General features: G+C 42.4%; 1 protein-coding gene across 1 annotated transcript in view; it reads left to right on the top strand.

Moving 5' to 3' along the window:
* RYR3 (ryanodine receptor 3) overlaps positions 1-25,465 on the top strand; it is a 575,267-nt gene that overhangs the window by 199,575 nt on the left and 350,227 nt on the right. Inside the window, exons 20-23 of the mRNA XM_024202042.3 lie at positions 10,543-10,759; positions 10,992-11,096; positions 23,716-23,819; positions 24,535-24,618. Of these exons, the coding sequence (XP_024057810.2) occupies positions 10,543-10,759; positions 10,992-11,096; positions 23,716-23,819; positions 24,535-24,618 (510 nt within the window). The remainder of the gene's footprint in view (positions 1-10,542; positions 10,760-10,991; positions 11,097-23,715; positions 23,820-24,534; positions 24,619-25,465) is intronic.

Here is a 25,465-nt window from a genome sequence, read left to right as displayed (position 1 = left end):
CTTATTGAATTTCATCCTGTTTACTTCAGACCATTTCTCCAGTTTGTCCAGATCATTTTGAATTTTAATTCTATCTCCCAAGCACTTGCAACCCCTTCCAGCTTGGTATCATCCACAAACTAGAACCAGACCCAGGACTGATGCCGGCAGGACCCCACTAGCTATGCCCTTCCAGCATGACTGTGAACCACCGATAACTACTCTCTGAGAACGGTTTTCCAACAAGTTTTGCACCCACCTTATAGTAGCTCCATCTAGGTTGCATTTCCCTAGTTTGTTTATGAGAAGGTCATGCGAGACAGTATCAAAATCTTTACTAAAGTCAAGATATACCACGTCTACTGCTTCCTCCCATCCACAAAGCTTGTTACCCTGTCAAAGAAAGCTTTCAGGTTGGTTTGACACCATTTGTTCTTGACAAATCCATGCTGACTGTTACTTATTATATTCTAGATGTTTGAAAATTATTTGCTCCAATATCTTTCCAGGTACAGATGTTAAGCTGATTGGTCTGTAATTCCCCGGGTTGTCCTTATTTCCCTTATTATAGATGGGCACTATATTTGCCCTTTTCTCTCCCGTCTTCCATGACTTTTAAAAGATAATCGCTAATGGCTCAGATATTTCCTCAGTCAGCTCCTTGAGTATTCTAGGATGAATTTCATCAGGCCCTGGTGACTTGAAGACATCTAACTTGTCAAAGTAATTTTTAACTTGTTCTTCTCCTATTTTAGCCTCTGATCCTACCTCATTTTCACTGACATTCACTATGTTAGACATTCAATCACCACCAACTTTCTTGGTGAAAACCAAAACAAAGTCATCATTAAGCACCTCTGCCATTTGCACATTTTCTGTTATTACTTACCCCCTGTCCCCCACTGAGTAATGGGCCTTCACTGTCCTTGGTCTTCCTCTTGCTTCTAATGTATTTGTAGAATGTTTTCTTGTTACCCTTTATGTCTCTAGCTAGTTAGATCTCGTTTTGTGCTGTGGCCTTTCTATTTTGTCCCTACAAACTTGTGTTATTTGTTTATATTCATACTTCAGAATATGCTGCCACAGCATTTATACGGGGTCAGTCCCCATGTACATTATTTGAATCCTCTCCCTGCAACCCCTTCCCTGGGGGTGAATACTGCTTTGCACATCCTGCAGAACAGACTACTTATCTGTGAATTTTCTTTCCAATACCCTCAGATGGTCTGGCCCACCTGGAGAATTAATTTTTCTTAGGCTAGGTCTACACTACAGCGGACTTCCGACCTAAGATACGCAACTTCAGCTACGTGAATACCGTAGCTGAAGTTGCGTATTTTAGGTCGGCTTACCTGGCGGTGAGGACGCGGGAAAGTCGACCGCTGCCGCGCTGCCGCCGACTCTGCTACCGCCTCTTGTCGAGGTGGAGTTCCGGAGTCGACGGTAGAGCCATCAGGGATCGATTTTACCGCGTCCTCACGAGACGCGGTAAGTCGATCCCCGATAAACCGATTGCTACCCGCCGGATCGGCGGGTAGTGAAGACGTAGCCTTAGAATTATAGGTTTTTTCCTCTGTTTTCACAGATTAGAATGGAAAATACATGCTTGTGTAAAGGAATATTTGTTTGTTCCCTAAGTCTCTGTTACAAGATTCACATGTTAAATTTAGGTAACTAAGGGTTTCTCTACATGATCATTTAGTTTGCAGCAAGCTGGCGGATGAATCTATCTGAAGCTAGCCTGCTAAGATCTAACTCTCCCTGTGGACCTGCTGATGTGCCCTAACAGTTCCTTAGTGTACTTTGATCTATTCCTGTTTCAAACAGGGTAATCAGAGCGTGCTAAGGAACTGTGCACATTATGAGGGTCTACAGATAGTTAGCATCGGCAGACTAGTGCAGAGTAGATTCACTCCCCAGCTAAATGTTGGTGCGGACAAGCCCTTATTGCAATATATTCAGTTAGTATTTTTCGGCTTTGGAAGCTGTCATTTTTGGTTCCCCACAGAGGGGTGATGCTGGCTCCAGGCTGGCTGTCAATCTGTTCTCTGCCTCCAACTAGCAGGGAGAGGGGTAATGCCCACAGTACAGACTGTTGGACATGGAGGGTATTAAAGAAAATTCCCAGGTAAAAAGGAAAATTTACTTTTGCCCTGATAACATTTGTGGAAACAGTTGAACCATTTTGTCTGAAACACACACAAAATTCAGCCTGAGGCCGATACCTGACATGGAAAATTTCAGCCCGAATGGTTATAGTGTTTCCAAGTTATACACAGTTGAAAATAAAGTCTTATAATGGGAAGTGTGGAGCGACATGAACTATGGGCAGCACTACTATCTCCTCCTATAATAACATACAACAGTTGGAATTCAGATAATCATGGAAGGGATTTAACCAGCACCACTGTCTTGAGAACTCAGTTTCTTTAAATTTATTCAGATTCATTTAATCTCTGTTTAAAATAGCATGAAGTGACCGAAGTGAAGTCTGAGACTAAATTAAAATTAGCTTTCTAACTCATTTATATATATCACAGCTGTTCAGAGGATCTGAGAAACTAGAGGGTCCAGATGTTTTGACATAGAGAGTCAACATGTTTAGAGATAAGTGCCTTGTGCGTTTAGTAGCTGAACAGGTGGTATGTTAAATACTGATACTACAGGGCAATCTGTTTCTCAGACCTATTCTGTAACACAGAATAATATTAGCTATTTGACATATTCTTATCATTCATCCTAGAAAAATCATGTATAATGGATAGAGCTGTAATCGCAGCTGTCTGGGATATTGAGGAATATGTTTTAGAAAAATATGTCCAACTGAATTCTAAGATTTTTGTCAATGTTCCATGTTCTCTATTGGCTAAATCATTTACTTAACCTTTTGAATAAACTGAAAATCAAGAAGCTTATATGTTTCTAATATACTATTAGTAGGTAATATTATGCCAGAATCAGAAATCCTATTCACTGTTTATCTATGCTATCTCAATTAATTAAAAACAGAAATTGAGAAACTAAGAAATAAAAAAACCCTTCATAAACTATTTTTCATTAACTTACAGTGTGAATGGAGATAGGCAAATGTAATGGGAATATCTACACTAAGGAAAATATTTTGGAAGATCTTATGAAACATGCCATGTTGATGACAGTGGTCTCCCCTTTAGCATGAGCAAAGTGCCAGTGAAATTTTCCCATAAAGATGTGCACTCCCTTCCCTACACAGAGATCAGCTCTGTAAGTGAGAAACAATTTCAGGTTTGAACCTTAGATTTACAACAGGGCTGCTAAATACAGGTAGGATGGTGATTTAATGCTAACAATGTAGTGCAGTAAATGAACCTGGAAGGAAGGAATACCAGCATCAGATATAACTAATTTTCTGATGCTTGCACTCATTCTTCATGTGTTCAGTGAAAGCAGATAGGAAGAAGAATGGGATGCACGCAAGCTGAAAGGAGCAGAAGCAGAGTGAAAGTAAAAAACAAAGAAGAAAAGATCTGTAAAAAAGCTAGAGGAGAATAGGAATGCAGGAAAAGGAACCAAAAAAAAAAAAAAAGAGAGAAGACAAGAGAAGCACAGGAAAATTAGAAGAAAGCCGTAGAAGTGAAAACGCTATATAGAAAAAAGGATGGAACCTGGTAGATGTGAATTCTTGAAGGATTTTTAGGTTTGTATGGGTGGGGGGAAAGGTTTTGGATAGTCCCTGTTCTCATTCCACTGTTGTTGTTCTGTCTCCAGCTGCAGCTTATTACTTTTTTCATACATCTTTTTTGTTCTTTTTTCTTCTTTCTGAATTTGCCTCACTCTCTGTCATTGGAATTGTATGGGCATAGGCACCTGTCATGCTTTTGTTTCTAATTTGCCCAGATTGGCCTATCATGGAAAAGGGTTAGGAGTGTGGTGGGTATCATTCATAATATAATATCATATAATATAATTATAATTAATTCATAGTTCATTACAAAGCCATTCGCACATATGTATGGGATAAAAGTAAAAGAGATATAAAAGTTTGGTTGATAAAGGTAACTTCATAGGTATAATATACTTAGACTTTTCTAAGATGTTTGATTTACTACAACACAACATCATGATTTAAAAATTGGGACTATGCGATATCAGTAAAGCATATGTTAAATAGATTAAGAACTGGCTAAGCTCAAAATGTAGTTGTCAATGGACAATCATCATCAAATGGAGGTATTTCTAGTGGGGTTCTGCAGGGGTTTCAACATTTTTTTCAATGATCTTTCAATGAGAAAATCACTGCTGATGAAATTTGCAGAAGATATAAAGATTGGCAGAGTGGTAAATACTGATGAGGACAGAGCAGTTATTCAGAGCAATCTAGATCACGTGGTCATCTAGGTCCATTCAAACAAAATGTGTTTTAACACAGCTAAATGTAAATTTTTACATCTAGAACAAGGAATGTAGGCCATACTTACAGAATGGGGGACTATATCCTGGAAAGCAATGACATTGAAAAGGATTTAGAGGGTCAGAATGGATAAGCAACTGAACACATGCTCCTAGTGCAAAGCTGTGAGAAAAAGGGCTGATGTGACCCTTGGATATATAAACAAGGGAATAATTAGGTGATTTTACCTCTGTATATGGCACTGGTATGAGACTGATAATGAAATATGCCTAGCACAGTAGGGTCTTGGTCCATGACCAGCAGTGGCGGATTGGCCACTGGGGCCCGTGCCCAGGGGCCCTGGCCAATTGGGGGGCCCTGGAAAAATGGGTGCCCCGTGCCCTGACTTGCTCTGCTGGCCCGGCACTCCTGCCAGGGAGCAGAGTCAGGGTGTGGGGGCTTCACCCACCCACCTGGCACTCCATCCGGGGAGTGGGGTGGGGCACGGGGGATTGCCCTGCTCCACCCACCCGGCACTCTATCCGGGGAGTGGGGTCAGGGTGCTAGGGCTTGCCCCACTCCCCAGCAGGAGCACTGGGTGGATGGGTGGAGCAGGGAAGGCCCCAGTGCCCTAACCCCGCTCCTGGGATGGAGCACTGGTTGGGCAAAGCATAGAATCATAGAAGTTTAGGGTTGGAAGAGACCTCAGGAGGTCATCTAGTCCAACCCCCTGCTCAAAGCAGGACCAACACCAACTAAATCATCCCAACCAGGGCTTTGTCAAGCTGGGCCTTAAAAACCTCCAAGGATGGAGATTCCACCACCTCCCTAGGCAGGCCGGCTCCAGGCACCAGCTTACCAAGCAGGTGCTTCGGGCGGCCACTTCGGAGAGGGGCGGCACGTCCAGCTGTTCGGCGGCAATTCGGCGGATGGTCCCTCACTCCTGCTTGGAGCGAAGGACCTCCCGCCGAATTGCCACCGCAGATCGCGATTGCAATCGCGGCTTTTTTGTTTGTTTGTTTGGCTGCTTGGGGCGGCCAAAACCCTGGAGCCGTCCCTGTCCCTAGGTAACCCATTCCAGTGCTTCACCACCCTCCTAGTGAAATAGTGTTTCCTAAATCCAACCTAGACCTCCCCCACTGCAATTTAAAACCATTGCTCCTTGTTCTCAGTGGTGGCAGATGACAGAACAGCTGAGCTCCATCCTCTTTGGAACCCCCCTTCAAGTAGTTGAAGGCTGCTATCAAATCCCCCCTCACTCTTCTCTTCTATAGAGTAAACAAGCCCAGTTCCCTCAGCCTCTCCTCATAAGTCATGTGCCCCAGCCCCCTGATCATTTTTGTTGCCCTCCGCTGGACGCTCTCCAATTTGTCCACATCCTTTCTGTAGTGGGGGGCCCAAAACTGGACGCAATACTCCAGATGTGGCCTCACCAGTGCCGAATAGAGGGGAATAATCACTTCCCTCGATCTGCTGGCAGTGCTTCTACTAATGCAGCCCAATATGCTGTTAGCCTTCTTGGCAACAAGGGCACACTGTTGACTTGTATCCAGCTTCTCATCCACTGGAATCCCCAGGTCCTTTTCTGCAGAACTGCTGCTTAGCTAGTCAGTTCCCAGCCTGTAGTGGTGAATGGGATTCTTCTGTCCTAAGTGCAGGACTCTGCACTTGTCCTTGTTGAACCTCATCAGATTTTTTGTGTTGGTCACTCTGGACCCTATCCCTATCCTCCAGCATATTTACCTCTCCCCCCAGCTTAGTGTCATTTGCGAACTTGCTGAGGGTGCAATCCATCCCATCATCCAGATCATTAATAATAAGAGCAGGGCAAGCCCCTGTGCCCCAACCCCGCTTCCCGGATTGAGCACCGGGCAAGCAAAGCGTGGGGGGAAGATGACTTCAGGTGGAAGGGGTGGGGAGGGGCCACACTTGCTCTGGCCCAGGGGCGCCACTAAACTCAATTCCGCCTCTGATGACTAGGACTCTTAGTTGCAACAGTAGTACAAATAAATAATAATACCACATCCAGCTGTGGTGTCCTCAATTTAAAAAGGATGTTAAATTGTAGAGGGTACAGAAAAGAGCCACAAAAGTTATAAGAATAGAGAAAATGACTTGCAGTGAGAGACTTAAAGAGCTCAATCTGTTTTGAGTATTAAAAAGAAGATTGAGAGGTGACTTGATGAAAATATATAAGTACCTTAATAGGTCCGACTAGATAATCTAATGGTCCTGACTAGTTTTAAACTGTATGAATCTATGAAAAGTGAAAGTGCTAGTTTCAGCTAACACTGGAGGGCGTTAGTATGCCTGTAGTTCCACAGCTCCCAGCACTTTTTTATTAGAGTTGGTTAAATTTTTTTCATCCAAAACTTCTATAACAAAAAATGTTCTTTTGTGAAACACAAGTTTTTTATAGACATTTTTTGCTTTTTCAAGTTTTCTGACTTTTTCTATAAAAAAACTGAAAATCTGAAATATTTTTGTTTTTCAGTAGGTTTTTTTCTACCCTTTCACTTTCTTTACTTCCCTTTTTTCAGTGACACCATGGAGAGAAAAGAATAAATGGGGTAAAGAAGGGGAAGAACCCCACGATTGAAAAACCTTAAGTTTTGAAAACCAGAAACTTTGGGGGGGGCGATATTTTTTCCCATCAGAAAATGTCAACATTTTCCACAAAATCTTTATCTGTGCATCTGTTGTCACATATCACCAGTGAGCTTCCTAGGTTATTAAATCTTCAGAGCAGGTATTGTATCCTTTTATGTGTCTGTAAAATCCCTGCCATTGTGTAAATAGTAGCAATAATCATAGTTTTGGAACTTTTAGTCAATCCATTTTGTTCCATTTTGGAGTCCTTCTGAATTGACAACATTTACTTCCTTAAAAATATTATTTCTTTCTCTCTTCCCCCCCCCCCCGCCATTATAAAAGATGACCCAAATAAAACCTGTGAGAATCTTGACAGTGTTTATACTTAGAATAACCATCCAGCAGCACTGATACTAATATATAAATTACTCACTGCAGCAGCCTTTATTTGTTAGTCATTGGATTATTTGCCTAAAATAACAGATAGTACTTTTCCTTCCTCTTTTCCTAATGACCAGTTATCTGTATAGATTAAAATAAACTTGACTCTCTGTCCATTTTTTCCTCTTGTGTGATCCTTCAGTGAAGTCATAATACTGAATTTGCAAAATAATAGTTCTGTGACAAAAGATTGTGATGCTTTAAATGCAGATGTAATAATACTGAATGATAAAGCAAGAGAAGCTGAAGTACAAGCAGGGAAGCTCTTAGATAAATAGGTATGTCTACAATAAGGGTCTGCTCCAAATCCCACTGACTTCACTGGGAGTTGGCTTGAGCCTCATGAGCTGAGTACAGCAAATTGCCGTTTCTTATTTATTCTCTTTTGTCATTCCACCAATATGAAAATTCCTATATAAAAGTGAAAATAAGGGGTTAAACTTAGATTGATGAGTCTGCATTGTATTCTATATGGTAAAACTGTGAGTTTAGAATAATAGCTTTGATTTATGAAAAATATTGACTAGTTCTTATATATTACTCTTGTAGTGCTTATGATTTGTATTATAACTAGTGCCTTTTAATGCTATTACATCTCTTTCTAATTACAGTTACATTCTGTACCATCTTAGCTATATTACAAAACTTTTTTAAACTAACACTTAAATATCTATAACAGCCACAATATTCCCAAATTCATTGGTGGTAGTGTTGCAGTTTGTTTTCTTTTATTGTCAACTAACCTTGGTTCTGGTTACTTATTAACCTAATTATTTACAGCTGATAGTGATCAATTTGCCATGGATTGTTGATGAGATAAATATACATCTGTGAAGAATGTAATCGCCTTGGACTAAATTTCATGAGTTTTGTAGAGAACTCCACCCATAAAGAAATACTAATGCCTTTGTATACATTGCTGCAATTACTATATCAGCAATGTTTTTGATTAGTGATAAAATAATTAATCACCTACATTTTAAATAGGGTGATGGTTTCATTGAATTTATGGTTTTATGGTATGAATAAAATTAAGAGGTAATGTTAACAGTAAAATTTGTTATCCAAGTTTTCACTGTCCATAGACATAAGCATGAATGAAACAAATAGGAAGACTTTATTATTAATCTAGTATGGGGTGGGCAAACTTTTTGGCCTGAGGGCCACATCTGGGTGGGGAAATTGCATGCAGGGCTATTAATGTAGGGCCAGGGCAGGGGGTTGGGATGCGGGCGGAAGTGCAGGGTACAGGAGGGGGTGTGGAGTGCAGGAGGGGGCTCAGGGCAGGGGGTTGGGTGCGGAGGCGGCTCAGCAGGGGGTTGGGGGTGCAGGAGGGGTGCGGCCGGGGGCTCAGGGCAGGGGGTAGGGGTGCAGAGTGTGGGGGGCTCAGGGCAGGAGGTTGGGGTGCGGCAGGGGGCTCAGGGCAGGGGGTTGGGGTGCGGGGTCCAGGAGGGGTTCTGGGTGCGGGCTCCGGCCCGGCGCCGCTTACTTTGAGTGGCGCGTAGCAAGGCTAAGGCAGGCTCCCTACCTACCTGCCCGCCCTGGCCCCGTGCCACTCCCGGAAGTGGTTGGCACCATGTCCCTGTGGCCCCTGCGGGTGGGGGTGAGCAGAGGGCTCTGTATGCTGCCCTCGCCTGCAGGCACTGCCCCCCACAGCTCCCATTGGCCGGGAACAGGGAACCGCAGCCATTGGGAGCTTCGGGGGCGGTACCCGCAGGCAAGGGCAGCACACGGAGCCTCTGCCCCCCTCCCCTTCTGGGGTTGTAGGGACATGGTGCCAGTCGCTTCCGGGAGTGGCACGGGGCCAGGGCAGGCAGGGAGCCTGCCTTAGCCCCGCTGCGCCATGGGGCCGGCAATCCCGTGGGCAGGATCCAAAGCCCTGACAGGCTGGATCTGGCCCGTGGGCCATAATTTGCTCTCCCCTGATCTAGTAAATGGCTGGCTAATCTAAAGGATTTTGCCTCGATAGCATTACAATGTGCATGGAATTGTTTTTGAACACTCAAGATTGAGGGTGAAATTAATAATGTTGTTACAAATGTTTTAACAACAAAAATGCTTTTGTGCTTTATAAATTGAGATTGAAAAGGGTGCAACTGACTAAAGAAGTCTGTCTCTCCCCCCCCCCCACACACACACACTCGCACATCTAATTTCAATGAATTATATGGTTTCAGAAACAGAGCATGTATGTATTTGGCTGAAACGCATCTTCCAGCTAAGAAAATGTTTCTTAGATTTATTTTGATATTTCATCTTAGTTGGGAATCAGGTGTTTCGTTGTTTTGGTTTTTTTTAAGGAATTTTAATACCCATGAAACGTGCTGGGCTGATACCTATTGTTCAGCCCTGAGCCTCTTTCTTGCACTACAAACAAATGGGCCAATTAGTATCAGTTTTTATAGTATTTTGATGATGTGGACATCTGTTCACCATGAAATTAACTGAGGACACTAACTCATTCCATGCAGGCCACTCAATCAAGCAGCCAGTAGATGGCTATTGCCTTTAGTCCTTATTGATGTGGGGTCAGTTCACACCATGTACATTAAAAATATATGGCTGAGGAGAACTGGAGAACCCTTTATGTTAATAGAGACTTCAATGAGGATCATGACTCAAACCTACAATGATGGTATTTGCGGTGAATTAATTTTGTTGATTTAGTTGTTGCACAAGGTTATTGTGATTACTCAGTTCATCATAGATAAAAGGAAAGCTTAGGTTGATAATTTAGCGTGGGATTTTCAAAAGTCCTTAAGTGACTTTGGAGCACAAGTCCTATTGAAACTTGGAATTGTGCTCCTAAATCACTTACCTGCTTTTAAAAATCCCACCCAAAATGTAGATATTTATTTAAAGAATAACACAGATATATTTGGGAATAGAGGTTTGAGTTAAATAGTCAAGTTTTGCATTTACCAAAGCATAAATATTTTAATTAGTTTGTAGACTCATAATTTTTCAATATATAGTATCAACTAGCATTAGTGCTTAGTAAATTTTTAGGGATTTCTTAAACTTAAGTAGTGTATCAAAATCTTTATAGATTTCTATTTTTAAAAGATACCAAAATTGAAGTTTGTCTCCAATTGACCCATTTGCTGCATTAATATAGGCTCTTATTTAAATGTTGCACTTTTTCATTCAAAATTGCATAGGGTTCGTTTCCTACTGGGTGGACGTCATGGAGAGTTTAAGTTCCTGCCTCCCACTGGGTATGCTCCATGCTATGAAGCTTTGCTTCCAAAAGAGAAGATGAAATTGGAACCAGTAAAAGAGTATAAGAGAGATTCTGATGGAGTTAGGGATTTGCTGGGTACAACACAATTCCTCTCCCAAGCTTCCTTCATCCCTTGTCCAATAGACACCACTCAGGTATGCCTACTTTACAATAATGGAAGTGTAAAATTCATCTTACCCAGAATCTTAAAATGAGCAGTAAAAAAATTAGGCCAGCATGTATCCTCTCTTAGCAATATACTGTTTGTGCAATACAGTATTTAATGATATGTTAAATAATCAGTTGTTATAGTTGAAGTATTTTAGGAAAGTTGGACATTACTGAGTCTCTTCTCTCTTGTTGAATCTTGAAATATTTTCTTCTTAGATTGTTTTGCCTCTTCACCTTGAAAAGATCAGGGACAAGTTGGCTGAAAATATCCATGAACTATGGGGAATGAATAAAATAGAACTTGGCTGGACCTATGGCAAGGTAAGAAGTGAGAATACTTCTTATTATATGTGAAGTTGGTAGTACCACCAACTATTAAGACTGTATCACAGAATGATAGAAATGTAGGACTGGAAGGGACCTTGAGAGGTCCAGCCCCCAGTGCTGAGGCAGGACCAAGTATACATAGCTCATCCCTGACAGGTGTTTGTTAAGTTTGTTCTTGAAACCTTTCACTGACTGGGATTCTACAACCTCCCTTGGAAGCCTATTCCAGTACTTAACTATCCTTATAGTTAAAAAGTTTTTCCTAATATCTAACCTAAATCTCCCGTGCTACAGATTAAGCCCATTACTTCTTGTCTTACTTTCAGTGAACATAGAGAACAATTTATCACTGTCCTTTGTATAACAGCCCTTAATGTACTTGAAGACTCTTATCAGTTCTCTCTTCAGTTTTCTTTTCTCAAGATTAAACATGCCCAGTTTTTCCTCATAGGTTAGACTTTCTAAAACGTTGATAATTTTTGTTGTTCTCCTCTGGACTCTCTCCACTTTGTCCACATCTTTCTTCAAGTGTTGCATCCAGAACTGAACACAGTGCTCCACCTGAGACCTCATCATGCTGAGGAGGGAGGGACAGTTACTTCCCATGTCTTACATACAACATTCCTGTTAATACACCCCAGAATGATATTGATCTTTTTTACAACTGCATCACATTGCTGATTGATTCATATTCAATTTGTGATCCAGTATAACCCCCAGATCCTTTTAATTAGTACTATTGCCTAGCCAGTTATTTCCCATTTTGTAGTTGTACATTTGATTTTGCCTTCCTAAGTGTTGTACTTTTCACTTATCTTTATTGAATTTCATCTTTTTGATATCAGACCTATTCTCCAATTTGTCAAGGCCATTTTGAATTCTAATCCTGTTCTCCAAAGTACTAGCACCCTCTCCCAGTTTGGTGTCATCCACAAATGTCATAAGCATATTCTCCACTCCATTTTCCAAGTCATAAATGAAGATATTGAATAGTACCAGATCCAGGACAGACCCCTGTAAGGCCCCATTAGATATGTCATCCCAGTTTAACAGTGAATCATTGATAACTATTCTTTGAGTACAGTCTGTCAATCAATTGTGCATCCATTTTATGGTAATTTTCTTTTGAGAATGTCATGTGGAACTGTGTCAAAAGCCTTTCTAAAATCAAGGTATAATATGTCTACAGATTCCTCCCAATCCACTAGGCCAGCAATCTTTTTTTTTATTTAAAAAAAAAGGAAATTAGGTTGGTTTGGTATGATTTGTTCTTGACACATCCATGTTAGCTATTACTTATAACCCTATTATCTTCAATGTGCTTACCACTGGATTGTTTAATAATTTGTTTCAGTACATTTCCAGCTATTGAAGTTAGGCTGACTTTCAGATGCTCTTCCCATTTTCAAAGATAGCTTTAAATACATGTTTTCTCAGGGAGATTAGAGAGGCTACAAAAGCAGAAAGCACAGTAATAATGGGGGATTTCAATTTTCCTCATACTGACTGGGTATATGTGACCACTGCATGGAAGAGATACAATTACTAGACATCGTAAATAACTGCTACTTTGATTAGGGTTTGGTTCAAGACGGGAATATAGGTTAACCTCTCAGTAATAGCAACCATAATTTAATTAAATTGAAAAATCTTTGTCGGGAGAGAAGTGACCAAGAAACCCACCACAGTAGCATTTAACTTCAAAAAGGGGAGCTACTCAAAAATGAGGATCTAGTTAAATGGAAATTAAAAGGAACAGACCTGAGGGTGAAATGCTTGCAAACGACATGTAGCCTATTTAAAAACACCATAATAGAGGCTCAAATTAAATGTATCCCCCCCCACAAAATAGAGGACCAATAAAATGCCACCATGGCTAAACAGCAGAGTAAAACAGGCATTTAGGGGGAAAAGGGCATCTTTTAAAAGTTGGAAATAAAATCCTAGTGAGGAAAATAGGAAGGAAAATAAACTCTGGCGAGTCAAGTGTAAAAGTGTAATAAAGCAGGCCAAGAAAGAAATTGAAGAGGAACTAGCAAAAGACAAAAACTAATAGCAATTTTTTTTAAGTACATCATAAGCAGGGAGCCTGCCAAATAGTCAGTGGGGCTACTAGACAATTGAGGTGTTACAGGTGACTCAAGGAAGACAAGGCTGTTGTGGAGAATCTAAATTCTTTTCATCAGTCTTCACTGCAGAAATGGGGGAGATTCCCACACCTGATCCATTCTTTTTAGGTGATGAATCTGAGAAACTGTCCCAGATTGAGGTGTCAGTAGAGGTGGTTTTGGAACGACTTGATAAATTAAGCAATAATAAATCACCAATACCAGATGGTATTCATAGTTGAGTTCCATCAGAACTCTTGGATGAAATTGCAGAACTAATAACTGTGATATATAACCTATTGTTTAAATCAGCCTCTGTATCAGAAGACTGTAGAGTAGCTAACATAATGCTGAGTTTTTTAAAAAGGCTCCAGAGGGGATCCTGGCAATTACAAGCCAGTAAAACCAACACCAGTACCAGGCAAATGGGTTGAAACTATAATAAAAAACAGAATTATCAGACACATAGATAAACATGATATGTCAGTGAAGAGTCAGCATGGCTTTTGTAAATGGAAATCATGTCTCACCAATCTTTTAGAATTCTTTGAGGATGCCAACAAGTATATGGACTTTCAGAAAGCCTTTGGCAAGGTCCCTCCCAAAAGGCTCTTTAGCAAACTAAGTAGTCATGGGATAAGAGGAAAAGTCCTCTCATGGATTAGTAATAATTAAAAGATAGGAAACAAAAGGTAGGAATAAATGGTCAGTTTTCACAATGGAGAGAGGTAAATAGTGGAGTCCTCCAAGGATCTGTAACTGGGGCCTGTATTGTTCAACGTATTCATAAATGATCTGGAAAAAGGGGTACACAGTGAGGTGTCAAAGTTTGAAGATGATACAAAATTATTCAAGATAGTTAAGTCCAAAGCTGACTGCACAGAGTTACAAATGGATCTCACAAAACTGGATGACTGGGTGACAGAATGACACAGGAAATTCAATGTTAAGTGCAAAGTAATGCATGTTGGAAAAAATAATCCCAACTATATAAAATGATGGGGTCTAAATTAGCTCTTACCACTCAAGAAAGAGATTGTGGAGTCATGGATAGGTCCCGGAAAACATGCTAGGAACCATTAGGAAAAGGATAGATAATAAAACAGAAAATACCATAATGCCACTATATAAATCCCTAGTACACCTGCACCTTGAATACTGTGTGTAGTTCTGGTTTTTCCATCTCAAAAAATATATATTAAGATTGGAAAAAGTACAGAGAAAGGTAACAAAAATGATTGGGGGTATGGAACAGCATCCATACAAGGAGCGATTACAAGTGACTCTTCAGCTTGGAAAAGAGACGACTGAGGGGGGATATGATAGAGGTCTATAAAATCATGAATGGTATGGAGAAAGTGAATAGAGGAGTATAGTTTACCCCTTCACATAACACAAGAATTAGGGGTTATGCAATGAAATTAGTAGGCAGTTGTTTAAAACAAACAAAAGGACAATTTTCTTCTTCACGGAGTGCACAGCCACCCTGTGGAACTAATTGCAAGGACATGTTGTGAATGCCACATATATAACTGCATTAAAAAAAAGAAGTAGATAAAGTTGATGGAGGATGACCACACTGCACCTTAAACACTGCACCTTAAACAGGCCTATTGTCTGGCTTGCTGCGGGGAAGGGGTATTCCTCTTTAAGGGCAGAGAAGCACAGACATCGCTGACTCATTCCCCCTAGGTGACTGGAAGAGAGGGGTGAGTGTATACAGGTGCCAAACCAAGCAGAAGAAACCCCTTTTCACCCAGACCAAGCAGAGCAGCACCCATTCTTGAAAGAGGCGAAATACCAAGTTTGGTCAGGATCTGCTGTGGGCACTACACTGGTTGCTGCTTTCTCAGGGGGGTGGGGGAGTAAGGATTTTCCCCCTCACTATCAGATTGACCAAGGCTGGGATGGGGAAGGCTCCAATGTGGGGGCATAGTTGAGTCTAGCATGGAATGGGAGTTAGCCTATGATGATGCAACTCATTATGTAAGCATGGGGTGGATGTCCAGTGCAGGTACTCTGTGGAGAAGGGATACAGTGATCCAATAAATGGTTTGATAAAGAATTTAAAAAAGGTGTTTGTTAAAGGAGTGGGAATGGCACAGTTTGGGGCTCTTATGACAGGCACAGCAGGGAGGCAACTCCTCTCCTCCTTTATAGCTGACCTTAACCCTCATTTGGTGGGGGGAATGGTAAGGTCCCAACAGCGGGTTGGCTGGGGACCAGGATGAAAAAGGAGGAGGGGGCGGAGCTGACAGAAGCCCCCCAGGTAGATATTGAAATGATCATGGAGTTACCTACAGTGTACACTTTTATCTTGCTGGTACTCCCAGATGGTTGTTAATAAAGTTGCGGATTAATTAAATCACATCCAGTGTCTCCTATCCTCCTTCTCGTATAACTGGACAATAGGTCCATCAATGACAATTAGCCAAGATGATCAGGGATGCAACCTCAGCTCCAGCTGTCGCTAAAAATCCAACTGTTAGAAGCTGGGACTGGTTGACAGGGGATGGATTATGTAGAAAAGGGGGGGGGGGGGAAGGCAGTGGAATGTAGGTATGCCTGGCCTGACATGAGTAATTGAACCTTACCTCCCAGTTTTCTGAGTTTGTTAGTCCACTTTTTTGAAGTCCATTGTCCTTATTTTACTGCTTTCCCTCCTTCCTTTCTTTAGAATCATGAAATCTATCATTACATGATCACTTTCACCCAGATTGCCTTCATCCTTCAGATTCACAGCCAATTATTCCCTGTTAGATTCAAGTCTAAAGTGGACATAGTCCCTCCCCTGGGTATATAAAGCAGTGCTGCCCCGACCCGCTCTCCATTCCAGACGCTCTCTCTGGTCTCGTCTTACCATCCATGGCTGGAGTTGCAGCTCTGTGTGGTCTTAACCTCAGAACACTTCATCTAGTTCAGTTTTTTTCTCATGTTGTATGTAGTTAGTAGTACCCTCAGGGTTAGTTGCATTGGTTTCATTTTCCTTGGTGATGCCCTTACCGGGGTTTGAACATTGTCCTTCATGTGCAGAAGCAATTCCCTCATGCAGTGCTCTGTCTTGGCAAGGCACACATTAAAGAGCATTGTGTGATCTGCAGATTGTTGAAGAAACGGACTCAAGGACCTTTTGTCTGAAGCAGCAACTGCTCAAATAGGCCATGCAGCCTGCTTCAGCACTAGGACCTTTGTCAGGTCGGCGATCACCTCTGGGGTTCCAAGTGTGCTGCCGCTTTGTGTTCCAGAGGAAGCGCCTCTCCAAAGAAACAGAGGCGCTGTTCTTGGTTGACCTTGCCAAGGAAAAGGTTACATAAGATAATTTTGAGACTGCTTGAGGTCCCACAGGTACTCGTCTGTCTCCCCCAGGAAAAGCATGGACTGGTTCGGAGTTGGTGCCAGCCCATGGGATGGTGCAGGTACCTCTAACCCTTCCCTGGTACCAAGTAGGGAGGTTAGAAATCCTGCACCATTGACTCTGATTTCAGCCTCTGGACATCCGCTGAGTCCAGTACCAACAATGCCAGTATTGACTGTTTCCATGTCAGTAGCATGCCAGGCAGCTACAGACCTCCTCCACCTTTCAGTCCTGACCTCTCCTTTGGTCCAGGACTGTGCCAGGATTCCATCAGTTACAACCCTGTTGACTGATTGAGCTGCTGAACCCTTGAGCCTGTTGGCACTGCAACCCAATGTTCCCCTTCCACAGGCTGTGGAAGCCGGGCCAGTACCGGGATTGGTATAGGGAAGCTCAGCACTGCTGCAGTCGGCACTGCAAACATTACCATGGCAGCTTTCACCGCCCTCAATATCGGCACCATTCCAGTACCGCTGCTGACTTTGGGGTTGACACTGCTTCCAGAACCAAGACGCTCGGTACTGCTTCCATTGGCAGCACCACTTCCTGCTTCTTTCTGGGCAATGAACTAGTCAGACCGTTGACTGACTCCATCTGGTCTCACTCTGCCCTTATCCCCAGGTTCCCCAGGCTCCTTGGCGTCTGAGTCAGGGTTGTCATCCTCCCTCTCTACATTGCCTGACCAGCATCAGGGGCTGTTGATGGACTGTTATGGGTATTGGTATTGGCACACGTCTTATGGTTGGGACAGAGGCCCCTGCCTGGCGCCTACTGGCCACCAATGCTTTATCCATGCCAGTGGCCTCCATGGAATCTGTGGGATGCTTCTTGGTCACAGAGGTCCTGCTATTCATCTCGCTCAAAGGCAAGATCGCCAGCCAAGTCTGTCATGGTGACCGTGAATCCATCACAGGCCCAGGCACTGGCAGTCATTCTCCCAGTGGAGCCTCCAAACTCATCCCATCTGAGTCCATCCGCCCTGGGCTTTTAGCCCCGTTAAGGCCCTTGTTTTCATCTCTGGATGATTCCTTGCTGCCTGGTTCATCTCTCCCTTCAGTACTAGAGTATTTTAAGGCATACCAAGACCTTTTGTGGCATGCAGTTGCTTCTCTTGCAAGAACTCTGCTTGGATACTGAGGGAACACCCACAAATCAGTGAATATCCTGCAACTATCTTCCCCTGGGAGAGTCACCCTCCCTATCGATGCACTCCTTGAACCACCTAAGGCCTTCTGAAGCACGCTAGCTTTGGTGCCGCCTGTGGCTAAGTGCATGGAAAAGTGCTATTTCTTTCCTATGCAGGAATTTGAAGGGTTTTACTCCCAAATTCCATAGTTGTAACTGCAATGAATGGTAGAGCCCAGCAGGACAGGTTTAAGTCCACCCCCCAAAGATAGGGGCTCTAAACCATGCACCTCATGGGCAGGAAGATTTACACCTCCTCTTCCTTACAGATGTGAATTGCTAACCATCAAGCCTTTCTGTCCAAGTACAATTTTGTTAACTGATCAGATGTGGTAGAGTTCACAGACTAGCTGCATGAAGTCTTGCAAGAGGAATTTCGGGCATTTGTCACTCAGGACTGCTTGGTGGTTAAGATATCCTTGTAGTCTGCGCTAGACATTGCAGGCATCTCAGCCAGGGTGGTGGCTTCTGCAATCACATGGGGAAGGCTTCCTGGCTGCAAAATTTGGGCATTACCCCTGATGTCCAGTAAGCTATTGAGGATTTGCCATTCAGTGGCCAAACACTGTTCTCGGAAAAGACTGACAAGATGCTACACTCCTTCAGGGACTCCAGGGTTGTTCTATGGTCCTTGGGGGTGTACACCCTGGCCGTGCAGAGGCTTCATTACAGCATTCAGCAGTAGCAACAGTATCATCTGCAGCACAAATTTTGCCAGCCATTCTCTCCTCCGAGACAGTAGAACTAACACATAAAGGGATATAGATCCCACTGGAGGAAGTAGTCTGGCTCAGGGTTTGGCCAATCCATATGCCTTCCCCTACCATACCCCAAGTGCCCATTGATCCAAAGCACTGTTCCTGTCATTGCTTTGAGCTCATTCACTACTAACAGCTGGGTCCTAAGCACCATCAGATTGGGTTATGCCATCCAGTTCCTCTCCAAACCTTCTCCTCACCTTCCCTCTGTGTCCCTCTTCTGGGACTGCTCTCATGAAATACTGCTCCTTGAGCCAGTCCATTCTCTACTGGCTTTGGGAGCTGTGAAGGAGTTTACACTGGAACACTGGGGTCACGGCTTCTATTCCCAGTACTTTCTGGTACCGAAATCCAAGGGAGGAGTAAGACCCGTTCTTGACCTTCCTGGCCTCAACAAATGTATCAGGTTCATGAGGTTCTGAATGGTCACTCTATTGAGTATTCTCCCCGTGTTGTCCTAGAATGTCTGTATTGCTGCTCTGGACCTTCAGGACACCTACTTCCATATGGTGATTTTGCTGAGCCACAGAAAATTCCTTCTTTTCGTCATGGCTGAGCACCACTTTTACTACACTGTGCTTCCATTTAGCCTCTGTTCTTCCCCCTGATTTTTATGAAATGCATGTTCATTATGACTGCATATCTCAGGAAGAAGGGAATTCACATATTCCTGTATCTGGATGACTGGCTACTGAGGGACAGATCCAGAGGGAAAGTTCTTGCTCATGTTAGCACCACGCTGTGCTTGCTCGACCGTCTTGGTTGCATCCTAAACTCTGAGAAGTCAATCTTGGCTCCCACTCAGAAAAACGAGTTCTGTGGGACCCTGTTAGATTCCACTACATCAAAAGCATTTCTGCTGGCCCACTGTTTTCAGACAATTCACCACCTTTGCTTCGGTCTGCACTCTCAGCAGTTTGGGCATGTCTGAGGCTCTTGGGCCACTTGTGCACAGGGGGTCCAGTTTGCAAGGTTGCACCTTCGCCCTCTTCCAGTGTGGTTCAGGATGGTTTACCGTCCCACTCTTCACCCTGTAGATAGACTGATTTATATTCCTCCACTGGTCCTGGATCCCTTGTAGTGGTGGATGTATCCAGAGAATGTTTGCCAAGGTGTTCCCTTTATCCAGCTCTCGCCAACCAGGTCGTTTGTTACCGACACCTCCCTGATTGGTTGGGGGGTGCACCTGGGGGCCACTGAAAGTACACAGGACTGTGGTTGGAGCGGAGGCTTCAGGCCATCTACACTGCATGTCATGCTTTTCGGGACCATATCGGTGATTCGGTGGTTCACATACTTATCAAGAATACCACTGTGATGTACTATGTAAACAAACAAGAAGGAGCACACCCCAGGTTGCTTTGCCTAGATGTAATTGAGATGTAGCAGTTCTGCATCGAGGTCCACGTTATTCACTTGCCAGGGGTTCAGAATCATCTCAGGGGCCATCTTGGCAGATATTTTTCCTTAAGTCATGAGTGGTCCCTGAAGACAAGTGTCCTCTCAAATTGGGACATCCCAATGATAGACCTATTTGCTACAGAAGCCAACAGGAAATGTCATCTGTTCTGCTCTCGAGGGGGCCTCAGTCCAGGCTCCCTGTCCAACGCTTTCCACTTCAGCTGGCAGTTGGCTCTCCTGTCCTTCCCCTTTCCCTTGATCCCAATTTCTTGGCCGCTCTGCCTTGTCCATAAAGGGCAAAGGAGCCAGCATCAAGGCACTGCAGCAAAGGCTCAGGGTGGATTAACCCTCCAAAGGGTTAACTGACCCAGGGAGGAGAAGGAGGGATGCCAAGGAAGAAGAACACTGCTCCCCAGTGCCAAAAAGCTGGGCAGAAAAGATAAAATAGGGAAGAGCAGGAGCAAAAGAAACTGCCTCTGTTTGCTGCTGTGGAGGCAGAGAGTCTGAGAGTAAACAAGAGCAGAGAGGGCAGGGCTAGAACATGTGATGCCAAAATGATGATCTACCTCCATGAGCTGCAGATAGAGGAGAACAGTCCAGATGTCCAGAATTGTGGGATACACTGGGTTGTAGAAGGGTTAAGACCTTCTGTAGGGCAAGAAGTCAGAAGGAGTTGGATTCTTGAAAGAGGTTGAAATCACCTCACATCCTGAAAAAGGTCCAGCTGAGGATCCAAAGTCCGTTGGTACCAAGACATCGGTACTGGGAAAAGTGGCAGTCTCAAATTGTGGTGTTCAGACCATTGGTGTGGAGCTTATAGGTTATGAGCTATGATCTACTCAGTAAAAACAACGAGGAGTCCTTATGGCACTTTAGAGACTAACAAATTTATTTGGGCATAAGCTTTCGTGGGCTAAAACCCACTTTATCAGATGAATGGAGTGGAACATACAGTAGGGAGGTATAAATACTCAGCATATGAAAAGATGGGAGTTGCCTTACCAAGTGGGGGAGTCAGTGCTAATGAGCCAATTCAATTTAAGTTGGAAGTAGGCTATTCTCAACAGCTGACAAGAAGGAGTGGGAATCACTTTTGTAGTGTTATTGAGGCCAATGTAAACAAGGTGGCCCATTTCAAACAGTTGGCGGGTGTGAGTATTTAGCAAGGGAAATTAGTTTTTGTAAAAACAACAAGGAGTACTTGTGGCACTTGAGAGACTAACAAATTGATTTAGTTTTTGTAGTGACCCATTCACTCACAGTCTTTATTCAGGCCTAATTTGATGGTGTCCAGTTTGCAAATTAATTCCAGTTCTGCAGCTTCTCGTTGGATTCTGGTTTTGAAGTTTTTTTGTTGAAGAATTGCCACTTTTAAGTCTGTTATTGAGTGACCAGGGAGACTGAAGTGTTCTTCTACTGATTTTTGAATGTTATAATTCCTGATGTCAGATTTGTGTCCATTTATTCTTTTGCGTAGAGACTGTTCAGTTTGGCCAATGTACATGGCAGAGCGGCATTGCTGGCACATGATGTCATATATCACATTGGTAGATGTGCAGGTGAACGATCCCCTGATGGTGTGGCTGATGTGGTTAGGTCCTATGATGGTGTCCCTTGAATAGATATGTGGACAGAGTTGGCACCGGGATTTGTTGCAGGGTTTGGTTCCTGGGTTAGTGTTTTTGTTGTGTGGTGTGTAGTTGCTGGTGAGTATTTGCTTCAGGTTGGGGGGCTGTCCGTAAGTGAGGATTTGCCTGTCTCCCAAGGTCTGTGAGAGTGAGGGATCGTCCTTCAGGATAGGTTGTAGATCCTTGATGATGCGCTGGAGAGGTTTTAGTTGGGGGCTGGAGGTGATGGCTAGTGGCGTTCTGTAACTTTCTTTGTTGAGCCTGTCTTGTAGTAGGTGACTTCCGGGTACCCTTCTGGCTCTGTCAATCTGTTTCTTCACTTCACCAGGTGGGTATTGTAGTTTTAAGAATGTTTGATAGACATCCTGTAGGTATTTGTCTCTGTCTGAGGGATTGGAGCAAATGCGGTTGTATCTTAGGGCTTGGCTGTAGACAATGTATCGTGCGATGTGGTCTGGATGAAAGATGGAGGCATGTAGGTAAGTATAGCGGTCAGTAGGTTTCCGGTACAGGGTGGTGTTTATGTGACCATCGCTTATTTACACTGTAGTGTCCAGGAAGTGGATCTCTTGTGTGGACTGGTCCAGGCTGAGGTTGATGGTGGGGTGGAAATTGTTAAAATCCTGGTGGAATTCCTCAAGGGCTTCTTTCCCATGGATCCAGATGATGGAGATGTCATCAATGTAGCCCAAGTAGAGTAGGGGCGTTAGGGGACAAGAGCTGAGGAAGCGTTTTTCTAAGTCAGCCATACAAATGTTGGCATACTGCGGGGCTACTCAGTGCTGCTTAAAAGAGTGCAGAAGTCTAAGTCTGCTCCTGGGGACCCTTTGGTGCTTAGGAAGCATAGGATACTGAATTAGACTTGTACCAAGCAGTTGGTGCAGGGTCATGTGGTACCATCTATGATAACAGATGGTACAGTATGATTTCGGTCTTCAGTCATATCAGAGCGTAGTACAGACAGGAATGGAAAAGCATATGCCTCCCCTTCCTTTCTCTGGTATGGGTAGAATTTTATTACCCAGAGACCTTTCAGTATCAGAGGAGCATCATTCCCTTGTATTGGAATCTGTTGAAAAAACATCTTCCTCGGAGTCTCAGCAAAAACACAGTTCTCTCCCATATATCCCCTGGTGGCTCCCCTTTCAGAATTTTATTCAGATTGGTGATATTCTAAGCATGTTGATGGGAGAGATTCTCATCATTATCCTTATAAGACTTGGGAAAGGTTTCTTTGGCGTCCCCCTCCTGACACATATGGGGCCCCCAATGGCATTATTGGAATTCCTGGGATCCTTATAGGGGTAGTTTAGGAGAATGCATAAATGTCTTAGCAAGGAGACTGAAAGTATGCAACCTGAATTACCACAGCAACAATTGCCACAGAAGGAAGATTTGATCAACACCCAGGGGAGAAGATCTCATCTTCTTCCCCTGATGAGGTTGTCGTGCTCTCTTCCTTCTTATGCTGATTATTTGAAACAGTTTCAAGAGCTGATGCATTGCAGATCCATCTGGAAGTGATCCAGGAATCTCATCTTAAGTTACTAAACTCTCTTCAGATGTCAGGATATGTAGCGCTTCCATTAATGAAGCATTATTGGAATCTGCTAAGCTGAATGGGACACTCAGCCACCATACCACCTACATGCAAAAGGCTGACAAGAAATATTATACACGTCTCAAGGACTCAGAGTTTTTTATCTTCACACCATGCTCCTAATTCTTTAGTGGTCAATACTGCTGAGAGAATGAAGCAATATCTCTCTGACACCACAGGATAAAGAACAGAAATGGTTAGATTAACTCAGGGGGAAGAGTTATTCTTCAGCTACTCTTCAATTTAGAATAGCAAATGAGCTTGGCTCAGACATGCAGTAGGAGTTTTCACAGAGTAAGGACTGCAGTATTTAGTCTATTGTTTGCCTTTTCATTCACTAACTATGATTTTACATCTTTTACTGTGTTTCAGAGGTTAAGGGTGTTGTTCCATACTTCATAATTTATCATGGAAAGACTCATTTATATAATTCTGAATAGTTGTTATAAGGCATCGTAGGATGGATGGTAGAGTTTGTAAAAGCTTTATCTGTGCAAGGAACAAGTCTATTTTTGCTGTGCTGAAATTAGTCTGAGTATGGTAACAGTACAATATCTTTTTCTGGTATTCTATTATAGATACGGGATGATAATAAAAGACAACACCCTTGTCTTGTGGAGTTCTCAAAATTACCTGAAACAGAGAAGAATTATAACCTACAAATGTCAACGGAAACCCTAAAGTGAGTTTTAAATATAATATTAAAAAGAAATCAAGTTTTATATTTTGGCTGATTCTGCTATTTTAAAATGATAGAATCATAGGACTGGAGGGGATCTTGGGAGGTCATCTAGTCCAGTCCCCTGCACTCAGGGCAGGATTAAGTACTATCTAGACCATCCCTGACTGGTGTTTGTCTAAGTTGTCTAAGTGTGTTGTATGGTTCCAAAATGTGCAAGTCAGATGGACAATCGGGTCCAAATTCTGTTCAAAATAATTTATACAATTCCTGCTGACTTCACTGGGAGTTCTGTGTGTATATTTAAAGGGCAGAATTTGGTCATTTATTTGCAGAGATATAGAGGAGAAAAAAAGAGTTAAATTCTGCTGACTTTACTCATGATAAAAATCCCATGTGAGTCTAACTTGCAGGAGGACAAGCAAGATTTGACCCATATTTTTTAAAACATTCATTTGTACTCTTTTTTTACTTTGATGCTAATGTCCTTCATTTCATTTTGTAATCCTATTTCTGCTGACTTTTGCTAAATCAAAGTCTTCATTTTTCCAAAGCCTATAAATCTGGAATTAAATTAGAAGTACATTTGAAGTGTTTCAAATATGAAGAATTACTAATAACACAAAATAATTTAAGAGACTGCTATATTTTTCTTTAACACCTGATAGGAGCTGTAACTTCATTATATTTTACAACAACCAACTTTTTATCTTTATAGAACTCTTTTGGCCCTTGGATGTCATATTGTTCATGCTAATCTAGCAGCTGAGGAAGATCTTAAGAAAGTAAAACTTCCTAAAAAGTATGTATTTTAACAATAATTATCATGCATTGATTATAATTATTAATTATTTGTGTGTTACTTAAACATACAATAGTCTTTGCAATTGTTTTGGTAAATATTATTTTAAGAAATTTATTTTCAGCTGATAATGCTGACTCTAGGTGCTATGAAAGTTTCACATATACAGAGTGCCTGGGCACATGAATGCTGGCTTGCAACAGCAAATTTTTGTTCCAGCACCTGGCCACTGATGATTGCTGACTGCCAGTCTTGCTGTATTATGTCACCCTGTGAAGTGGCTGTGAGAAAAATAGCCATGCATTGGTGACTATATTGAACTGGCATACTCTTTTTATCTTGTGATGTTAGCCTTGTGTAACCCCAGAATAGAAAGTTTCTTTTATCGTGTAGCAAAATATAGTAGATGATACTGTTCTGTACTTAAAAGGGTATACTCCTCTTCCATATAACTGTTTCCATTTTCCATTTACTTTTTCATTTTGGGTAAAAGTATTGTACTATATACAAAAATGTACAAAGACGAGACTAATCTACCTCTATTGATATTTAAATCAACGTATATAACCAGTAAAAATTAAATTACGTAAGAAAGACATCTAGATAATACTCAAATTATTATGCAACACTGGAAAAACACAATTCAATATTATGCATTAATTAGGTATTCTCAGCATACTTACATTTTGTATGGTACTTTGCATCAACAATCGTAATAAACACTTCTTCAGTATTAAAAAGAGTTGGAGATAACTTTTAGGAAGTTGGGACACAATCCTGCAAACGTACACATATGGATTACTCATGGGGATAAATATGTTCAAGATCAGGCCTTTAGTGTTCTAGG

This window comes from Terrapene carolina, unplaced genomic scaffold (genome assembly GCF_002925995.2).
Source record: "Terrapene carolina triunguis isolate 2854851 unplaced genomic scaffold, T_m_triunguis-2.0 Scaffold96, whole genome shotgun sequence".
Taxonomy (NCBI): Eukaryota; Metazoa; Chordata; order Testudines; family Emydidae; genus Terrapene; species Terrapene triunguis.
Note: the sequence above shows the minus strand (reverse complement) of the source record. Positions and strands in the feature narration are given on the sequence as shown.